Here is a 10,531-nt window from a genome sequence, read left to right on the forward strand (position 1 = left end):
CCTTCAACCCAAACCGGTCTGGGATTCTATGGAATAATTGCTGCAGAGGTGTCCGTGTTCCCGTGCTGCAGGTGGAGGAGCTGGCCCTGCAGTCCATGATCAGGTCCAGAGAGGAGAATGGGACGGTCCCTTCCTCAACAGCAGCAGAGGAGGTTCAGAAGGTGAGGGAAGGCTTTGCAGGGTGAGAAGGGCGGTGAGGGGGGAGTTCCAGGGGTGACACCGAGGTGACAGCAGTGCCTGTGTGACCAGTTGGAGGGGGCTGTGGTTAATGTTCTTCCTGTTGACCTCGTTCATACTGCTTAGTACCTATGAAGCTGATTGTGACAGTGTTTTATCATGACAGGCTCTTGGGCAGATGGACAACGAGGCTGCCATCAACCAAACCGAGTTACACTTAAGTCTCCAAGATCACAGAGAGGAGGAAGAGGAGGAAGAATCTGATTCTTGAGAAGAAAATCTGAGATAGTTTTAATACAGACTCAGGAATTTCTTCATCATTCAAACTCACCACCTGGTTTCCATTTTGTCTCGTGTATGGATATGAACTACAGCACATGCAGGACTCCTGGGGTCTAGGGAAGTTACACTTCAACATGTGAGTGGCCTGTCTTAGATGTTACAAGAACGAACATTTGCTGCACAAATATGTAGCATAATCCCTTCCTTATTTAAAACCTAATGTAGCTTACTGCATCCCTGGCTGGGGGTGGGAAAAGTCATTAAGTCAGACTAATTTACCATGTATTGCTACCAGCAACAGTTCATTCTTAATTCCCATGTTGAGAAATAAAACCAGGCCACAGAGGCTGGTGCTGAACCCGTGATTGTGGTCTGACCTCATTTGCCTCAGCCTGGAGTTGTGAGGTGAGAAAAGCCATGTCCAGGCCTGGCTCTGGGCTTCCATTCTCACCCTCAGCCACGCTCTAAGTGCAGGGTTTATTCCTTCCTCTTTCTGTACCTGCTGGTGCTCTCACATTCTGCCAGTCAGACCAACACAGTGAAGGATTGATTATCTACTTGTTGCTTTTTCAGAGTAGCAGCTAATAGCCTTGTACATGCTACTTGTAATAAGGAACTAGTATTTTTCAATCAGTGTTACTTTCTTTTTTCCTCTGTAATTCATAAATAATGCAATTTTCCCTTCTGCTTTCAAGTCATCTTCAAGGAGGAGTTTAAGACCTTAGTTATAAAATGGAAAGTGAGTCCCTCCCCTTTCTTTAATGGCACTGTAAGGAGTCAGTGCTGCTCTCTGACAGACAAGATGCTTTTCCTCCTCATACAGCAGAGGTACCATGTGGTGCAGCTGGTTATTTTATCACTTCTTGTTTAAAACACAGAAATCCAAACTGTTAAACTGATTAAAAACAAACAATAAAGGTGATATCCTAACTCACCCACTCTGTCAACTGTCATCATCACTTATACCCTGGTTGTTACTGCACAACAGTGGGTGCTGTTGCTGCCTCTGGCGTAACTCAGAGAAAACAGAATCAACACCCTTGTGAAGTCTGCTTTTAAGAGCAGGAAAGGAATTAGGAAGAGCACCGAGTATCCCAGGTGTGGTGAGAACACAGGATTCCACCTCCAGTGAGCTCCTGCCACTGCCTGAGGAGAGATGGATTATTTGGCTCTTACTTGCTTTGTAGCTTCCTGGGGTGTCCACATGGACCTGGGCTTGCCGTGCTTCCGTTACTGCTGTCTGGGGAGCAAACATGTAAAAAGGGGGGGTTCAATCTCTCAACCTGGCTGTTCACATACTGCACCTTTCTTTTACCAAACAGTAAAAAGTACTGTTGTAGCTTTCCTGTGTAGTTCACACGTAAAGCTCAGGACAGATACTTAATTAAACAACTACCCTGCCTTGGCACTACTAAAAAGTCACACTGAAGGGAGGAGCAGCTGAAAGAAGCCTCAGATGTGTCAGTGAGTCACTTCCTACTGTGAGTGGGTGAAGGGCTATTCTATCCCTCTCTGATACTCGATACTGTTGGCCAAGTGGAAGTTCACATCCAGACAGATGGGGATTTCTTTTGGGAAAGAACTTCAGACATTTCCTGCTCTGAAACATCAAGGAGCTGAACTCTGTCTAGTGCTGCTCACCACGGCTGTTACAGCTCTGTGCAGAGGACACACTCCTGGTTCTGTTGTACAGGAACAGCAGCAGCTGTTGGAAGCTGAGCTTATGAAGGAAAATAACCTGCAGAAATGAGCATTATACAGCGTAGTACCTGAAGCAGTGAGTGTAGTGACAGATGTAGGCAAGCAGGTCTGCCCTTGGCTGGCTGGATCACAGTGTTCCCGTGCCAGAGACTGTCACACCCTACCCGGGGGGGTCACAGCACTGAACTGAGCACTGAAGGCTGTACAGAGGTGTGTGAGTGACACAGACACAGCCCCTGCAGTCAGGCAACCCTCAGAAACCCAGGACACAGGGTATATACAGAAAAAGGGTGTGTAATGGACACACACCTTCAGATTAAGGCTTTGGTTAAGTTCTTAAGTCTCTAAAAAAGCTTCAAGAATTTATTTGATAATATATTTATTAAGAGAACCCATTGCTAAACATCTGAGAGAATAAAACAATAGAGGATCTTCATACACTTTAGACACTAAACATAGCTGTCATGAAACTTCAGGTTAAAAGAAAGCAAAACTGCCTGGATCTTTGTCTTGATTCTGTAGGACACACCCAAGAAGTAACTTTTAAAAATCAATTAGAAAGACGTACATCACTAAACCCAAGTATGATGATATGCTTTAAAAATAAATATAGAAATATGAACAAGTTCTACAATTAGAATAGTGCCCTGGACGTTCCAAGAAATGCAAAGCTCCTGCCATCTAGACCTGTGAAGAGAGATCTCAGAACAAATAGCAACATTGGAACCATCAGGCCTAACTTCCAGGTACAGTTTGACAGCAGCAAAAGCATGCTCAACAGATACAGATTCAGAGCATCCCTAACCCTTTCTGCATGGGAGATTAGGTAAGCATGATTGAAGTACCAACGATTTACAAAGGATCTTGATAGAGTTCAAACAAGCTGGGAGGAAACACCCCCAGTGATATCTTCATTAAGAAAGAATATCCATAATCACTTAAAATCAGCAAGCACTGGAACTTAGACATCTTACAGTTTGGTCAGTGAACGAGTGTCATCCAATACAATACCAATTAGTATATGACAAAGTTTAAAACCATTTGGCACATGCTATAAAGACATTCTTCCTTAAGAGGTGAAATACATGTTTGAACAGGTAGAAGCTGAGGAAAGAGGACCAAAATAGCATCGTTGTTAACAGATGTACAGTACAGGAGCAGCTCTTCAGCACTCAGACTCCAGCAGCATGTGTGGGGGTGCTTGGTTGGTTAAGGCCTATGGTTGAACAGAGCCACCCTGCAAAATCCACCTCCTCCGCTTCAGATCTCTTAATGAAAGCGTGAATCTGAGCAGAGGAGAACATCATCAGTATTCAAGCACCCAAATCTGTTAAGTAATAGTTTCAAATAACCTGAAATAGCATTAATCCAATTTACTTTCAGTTTTCAAGCTAGCTGTAAAATCTGGTAAACCACACGAAGCAACCAGGAGAGCTTTTCTGCAGGGTTCTGGAAATACCCAGCGTATGAAATGTACACATGGCACAGCATTCCAGAGGAGTGCTGCCTACACGGTGCCTAGTGCACAATACTTACACCAGAGCATGCAATAAGGACGTGACTCAGCCACTTGAGATAATACTCTGCAAAATGTCTGCCTGGGCACAGAGAGGCTTTTTGTAACCAGGAGTCTGACTGCATTTTGCACCCTTATTGTACAACAGCATCACAGCAGGGAAAACTTGATTTTCTGCAGTAGAACTTAAGTGCTAGTGTTACACTTACAGCCATGAAAAGATCAACTGAAACTAGTAAGGTTACCTCATGCAGGAAAAAAAAGCAGGATGTTTGTGTCTAGTAGTTTATAGTTTTTGCTGAACAAAGCTGATGTGAAGAATAAAATTTGCCTCTTTTTCAACAGAGGATTAACATACATTTAGCTAGTCCATATGCATGTAGAATTGTGTTCTCGCCTCCTGAAAGTAATAATCTATTTACTTTATTATTGACCAATAAACCCAAAAAAGGGAATTATTTTGCTCATTAATAGCATTAGGTCATACACTTACTGTGATTATCAGACTCCCAAACCCACCCATTTTCGTCTCCTTGACAGTCCCTGTCCTGGAAGCTTGTGAAACCTGTAACACCTTGAAAAGAAGCCCCAGAAAAGCAGCCCCTGGCCAAACCGAGCTGCTTGTGTCAAGGGCCACAAACTACACTCTAGGCCTCATGCTCTGATCCTGATCTCAGGGCAGCTGAGGAATCCCAACCTGCATGGAAGAGAGCTCCTAGTTCAAGTTCAGAGCTTTCACTTACCATCAGCTGCTTCAAGTCGGCTCTCTCAGCAGGATTTTTAATTAAACTAGGAAAACAGAAAGTGTTACACAAATTACATGTATTATCTTTTAAGGATCAGCTTACATCATGCTGATGTGCAGCTTTGGTCTAAGAAGATCCCACTCTAGATAAAAGCGTTAGGTAATGCAGTGCCTCAAACACAGATCAGGGTCTGTACACGAGTCCCTTCTGTAGGTTTCACAGGCACAGTTTTAGGTATAACATCCTGAATTGTTTGATGCTCTTCAGTGGGGGCAGGAGTGAGTGTCTATAACCAAGCTGGAGAGATCAAATTCCCAATAAAACAAAGCCTCAACACTACGAACCGCTTTATCCCCCAAGTTTCTTTTACCCAAGCCTTTTCAAGCTCTGTATCAAGTATGGCTGTTGTGTTGCTGTTCTTCCATTTGGTAGCAGTAAATACCTATATGTAGCTTTTAATAAATTAACTTTTCAAACTGCCTTACTTAGCACTGAATGTACTGGTTCAGTGCTGGTATCAAGTGCAATTGGAAAAGTAAACTGACGGGTGAATGGCTGCTATGATAAAGTTCTTAGTTCAGTGAAACACTTGGAAAGAAAAATACAAATATTTGGAGCCTGCAAGACTTGTGCATCCCATGGAACAGTCACTGCAGAACACTCTGAGGGCTACCCTTAAAAGTAAAGATTCTCCTTTAGAACTGTGGCATATGATCAGTCATAAGTGCTAAGGTGTCTTCGATGCTGAGAACTCAAAGTTGCAAACAGCAGCAGAAATCATATCTTCAGGAGAGGAACATCTCTAAGATTTGGGGTTCTCTTTGGATACATATGCTGTTAAGCTGGTGCCTGTATATTGAGCTTTAGGCACATTAACAGAGAAAGAAGATTACGCTAACTGAAATTACATTTGCCATGGCCACAAGTAGGAACTTTCCTGGTTTTGGCTGGAATAGAGTTAATTTTCTTCCCAGTATCTGGTGCAGTGCCGTGTTTTGACTTTAGTCTGAGAACAATGTTGATAATACACCATGTTTTAGTTGTTGCTAAGTAATGCTTATCCTGACCAAGGACTGTGCAGTCTCTCATGCTCTGCCAGTGAGGAGGGGCACAAGAACCCAGGAGGAAGCAGAGCCAGGAGTGCTGCCCTGAACTAGCCAAAGGGATATTCCACACCATAGACCATCATCCCAGTACGTGAACTGGGGGGAATTGGCCAGGAGGGGCTGCTCACTGCTCAGGGACAGCCTGGGTGGTGAGCAATTGTATTGTGCATCACTTGTTTTTGGAGGGCAGACAGGGTTTATTCTTTCCTCTCTATTTCCTATTATTATATTTTACTTACAATTATTAAACTGTTCTTATCTCAACCCACAGGTTTTTACCCTTTTTCCAATTCTCTTCCCCATCCCACTGCAGGGGTACTTAGTTACCAGCTGGGTTTAAACCAAAGGGACTCGGACAGTAAAGTTATTGATGCATTAAGACAGCAGGGCTGATCCCAAACATGTCCCTTCCCAACTTAGCCACAGAGAAAGTACTCACCATTTGTTAACAAAATCTTGAAATTCAGAACCAAAAACACCATTAGGCAGTTTTGGAGGTGGCTAAAAAGAAATAAATCAGTCATTCAGCGTATCATGGTGGTGCACAACCTACTCAGAGATCTACCAATTATGCACCCTGTATCTGGGTAAGTTTACAGCAGTATTGGTGCAAGTGCAAGAAGTTCATTACCTCGTTGACAATGTAATCAAGAAGTTCAAAGATTGCCATTGGGGGTCTGCTGTCTGGTCCATAGGCTAAGGAGAAATCGTAGAAGTAGAAAAGTACAGTGTTACTCTCCTTCTGTGGTAGGGGTGTTTGAAGACACCAAGACCTTTAAGCTGACAGAGAAGGGTACGAGAAAAGAATATACAAGCTGTTGTAACTTACAGCTTACTGGTCGACCAGGTGTTCTTTGCCTGGGTGAGGTCTCTGTGACTGGTGAATCCCCCTCTACGGGGCAGCCAAACATTAATTCAAGCTCCTTAGAGTCAGGAGGAGGAATTGGGTATCTGCCAATAGCCATTTCCACCAGGGACAGCCCCATGCTCCAGATATCCGACTGCACCGAGTAGTGAGTTCCCTGTAGTCTTTCCGGCTACAACAGATGAAAAGGGAGGAGAGAGTATAATACCAAGCAAACCCTCTGCATTCTGCAATAACCTGGATAAAATGGAAGATGAAACCTCAACCTATTACAATGACGTGTTCCACTGAGTAACTTGCTGGTCTTCTACTTCCAGTCTCTCATCTGGAGTTCCAGCAGTCCCACAAACATTGCATACACCACTGCACACCGAGAATTCTTCAAAATGATGCTATTATGTCACTGGTTTCTTTCTTTAGCTTTATATCTAAATGTTGCAGATATTAATGATGAGATAACTAAAGAGCAAGAAAGCAAAGCTAGTATGGGCAACTAAAGATTCATCTGGTTTCCCTGAGAAGCTGCTCTTGGCTTTCTGCTTTGGGAAGGAAAGGGAAGGTAACATTATTAATTCTGTGTCCAAAAGTGACCTGGTGCTCTAGCAATAGTCCAGTGGTTTGTGACACCTCTCAGCTGATGCCACTCTGACAGCTCTCTACAGCAGAAATGTATTTATGCCAGAACTATTCTATACATGCATGCTGCAGCTTCAGATCCATATTCAAATAACTTCTAAAGAAACTGCTGAGCTTTATAATCCACCAATATGCTAATAAAATATAACATACCTATTGAATGATACAGTATTATACAGGACACAGACCTTTCCTGGAGGTATAATGACTGAAAAATATACACAATGGGAAAATGGGCATGTGTTGTGTCAGCTGAACAACCTGCACATTATGGCCTGACAAACTAAAGTGAAATAGGCTTAAATTTAACCATTTGCATTATAAATATGTATGCAGGTAAGGCAACAGACTCAGCTAAAAGTATGCTAAAGGGAGCTGCTGCCAGAAAAGATACTTCAGACACTATCAAAAACAACAGAATCACCATGATGGCTTGGTCTGTGACATATGACAACAGAGAGCAAAGCTGAATCTCAGTCTGTAAAAACAAAGCGAAGAACACCAAAAGCAGACAGCACTTTGCTCTCACTCCTCCTACTGAAAGAAAAAGGGAGAACCAGCAGTATGTCAAAGGCCCAGAAGAGACGGGGCAGTGAATTTCTTTTGCTGATAGCAATAGTCCCCAAATGTATGTGGGAACATAAGCCACAGTTTTATTTCAAGTACATTACCAATATTACATGACAAAAAAAGAGAACACTCTCTTTGCTGTTGAAGTGCAGGCCCCATACAAAGCTAAAGCACTATTATGCTTTGAGCAGAAAAAATAGTTTAAGCCTACACAGTTTCAATCCCAGAGCAGAACCTCTGAACATGCTATTGTAGGAGCTAATTTGCTGTCTGCTGCACAAGGTGTGTACATTAGAATGAGACCCGTTATTTCCATTAACTGTGCCTTTCACATAATGCAAAGAGTTCATCTGAAGAGCAAGTTTCAAGGTGTTCCTCATACAGAGGAATAAAGAACATCCTCTAAACAGGCTCAGATTGCTGCCATGGCCTTGTCCACAGCAGCCACTCCCATGCTTTCTCTTGTTGCTGCAGCATGTTGGGCTCCCAGGAGCAGGCACAACAGGATCACTAGCAAGGCAGCAGCTTGCCTGTGTAAGTGACCACAGCAAAATGTTGGAGTGGGAAGAGAACCACACTTAAGGAAAGCAAACTGTAAATACTGGGCTTTTATGGAGACATGTATACAAAACCCAGATGCATTAACTAATTGGATTCTGCAACAAGGACACAACTACATCTGCTGTCGTGTTACAAAACATACCAAGTTGCTTGGCTTTCCTTGCAACAGTTCCTTCCCCCCACATACAATCTGATACTGGAATATTCCTGGAATGCAGGAAGTGCTGAACTGTGACCAGCAGTAGTAATGGCAATAGTTGGTTTCTTGTTTGATTACTGGAATTATGGTATCTCTACCAGAACATACAGTAAACTCAAAGCTATAAACTCTGTACTTACAGACATGTAGGAGCGTGTGCCAACAAACGAGTTTGCCATAGAATCTATCAGTTGTCCACTGACACCAAAATCACAAAGCTTGATTTCCCCTCTAGAGTTTACCAAAATGTTAGAAGGCTTAACATCTGAGGGAAAAAAAAAATATATATATATATATATGAATGATTTATATTTGTAACAGATAAAATGTTAATTTTGACAATGAAAGTAACATGAAAGGTGAGTTACCACGTGTCTCCCTTTGTTTCCCTTCTAACTATGACACAATTCTATCCCCAAAGATGTGGTTCCCTACCAAAATCCATTTCACAAGCTATTTATTTACAGACTGATGCAAAAAGGCTGTCAGTTTTCAGGTTTAATTTCATCCTGTTCCTTCTCTTCCAAGTATTAAGTTTGAGCATCTACGTCCTCCTTGCAATGAGTAAGATGAGAGATAAACATTAAAGTGTATGTCAGCACAGCTGCTTTTGCCCAGAAAGAATCAGTAAAGAGGCTCTATATTTATTTTACAAAGGTAAATGAACTACAGCAGCCACTTCATCATCCTTAACTTAGCATTCTTAGCTACATAACATAAACCATCCTTTAGCAGAACAGTTCTTGGACTGTGTTCTTGCTGTTCTGGGGTTTGTTTGGAGGTATTGGGGGGGTTTGTCTGTTTGTTGTGTTGGAGTGAGGTTGTTTAAAAAAACTCTGAAAAAATCATTATCCTATTACTGAAATTCTGCATTTGAAATGCTTTGAGACTGTGTTTACCTGTGACAGAACCCAGCAGGATTTTGACTCCATCGCTGTTTCTAAACAGAAATTTAATAAGGGTCACTGGTAACTAAGCAACTAATAACAGCTATTTGAATGCAAAGGTACAGGGAACAATTATTTAGTGTTTCGTTTGTAGCTGTAAAGGTTTTTTCACTGCTTAGCTGATCTTTACTAATGCATTATTGAGATAAGCAAGCAACAGCTCACATCTGCAAGCAGTGCTACAGAAAAAAGGGTACTATGAATTGGTTATGAAGGAAGAGATCAGCTCAGACTATTAAAACTTCACTTTAGACCCTGCTACTCAAGAGCAGGCCCAAAGGTCTATATAGTCTGTAACATATTTTCACTTGCATTTCCCTTTTAAACACAAATATATTCCAGGTTGTTCTCATTTCAGTGACTGAAGAACTGGCCTTAGTTGGTGATAACAAGATGGCACTGGAAAGATCATACTAACATGACTCCTCATCTCTGGAAAGAGATCCCCATGCAGAAGGTTATGCCTCACTGAACAAGACCCATGGAGATTGGAAACAAAGACAAAGCTATGCCTTAGGTGTTTCCCCACTCAGCCCCCTTTCAAAGAACCAAAACCAAGCTTAAAGAAAGTTATCTACATTCGGAAATCGTGGCTGTATCTACTGGTTCATAACATCATCCTTCCAGGTAAATGACACCGTCCAGGCACACCGGAAACAGTATTTTAGGATGATTTCTGTGTATATAAGTTCTAAGCTCAGCTACAGGACAGCAAGCCTGCAGACTGTCCACTTTGCTTGGAGTAAGCATCAGCCTATAGAAAATCCACAGAGTGATCTAACACAAACTACTCCCTGCTCTTAACACAAAGGAAGTTATGCCTATGTACTTTTTCTACCAGAAAGGAAATCCCAGCTGCTTTGGTCAGGTACAGTCTTCCTCCTTAAAGAGGAGGAAGAACACGGGCACGTATTTGGTGTGTATTTGAAATTCCCCATCCCTAGGAAAGCAACTGGCTTATAAACATTGCTCTCTTCAGTAGATTTTCCTCCTGTCAGAGCAGCAGAGGTACCAGGCAGTTTGTGGAGCTGTTGACCAGGCAGAAAACAGAATGGTACGAACTGGTTAACTCTGAGTAGGGCTTCAGTAAAGAGAGACTTTTAGAGGCCACCTGGAGCTGAACCTTCTGCAAGTTTTGACTGCTTGCAGAGAGCTCAGCACACTGCACAGTGAAAAGAAAGAATCTAGTCCAGCAGCTTGACCCATCAGTTTCAAATTCCAGCAG

General features: G+C 42.4%; 1 protein-coding gene across 1 annotated transcript in view; it reads right to left on the minus strand.

Moving 5' to 3' along the window:
• Window positions 1-2,527: 2,527 nt before the first annotated feature.
• The window catches only part of MAP2K1 (mitogen-activated protein kinase kinase 1), a gene marked incomplete at its 5' end in the record, with an annotated part of 17,756 nt that continues 9,752 nt past the window's right edge, over window positions 2,528-10,531 (minus strand). The window contains 6 exons of the mRNA XM_010017725.1: window positions 2,528-3,446; window positions 4,420-4,465; window positions 5,968-6,029; window positions 6,160-6,224; window positions 6,358-6,565; window positions 8,500-8,624. Coding sequence (XP_010016027.1) covers window positions 3,333-3,446; window positions 4,420-4,465; window positions 5,968-6,029; window positions 6,160-6,224; window positions 6,358-6,565; window positions 8,500-8,624 — 620 coding nt within the window. The remainder of the gene's footprint in view (window positions 3,447-4,419; window positions 4,466-5,967; window positions 6,030-6,159; window positions 6,225-6,357; window positions 6,566-8,499; window positions 8,625-10,531) is intronic.

Source organism: Nestor notabilis, unplaced genomic scaffold (assembly GCF_000696875.1).
Source record: "Nestor notabilis isolate BGI_N333 unplaced genomic scaffold, ASM69687v1 scaffold13007, whole genome shotgun sequence".
Taxonomy (NCBI): Eukaryota; Metazoa; Chordata; class Aves; order Psittaciformes; family Psittacidae; genus Nestor; species Nestor notabilis.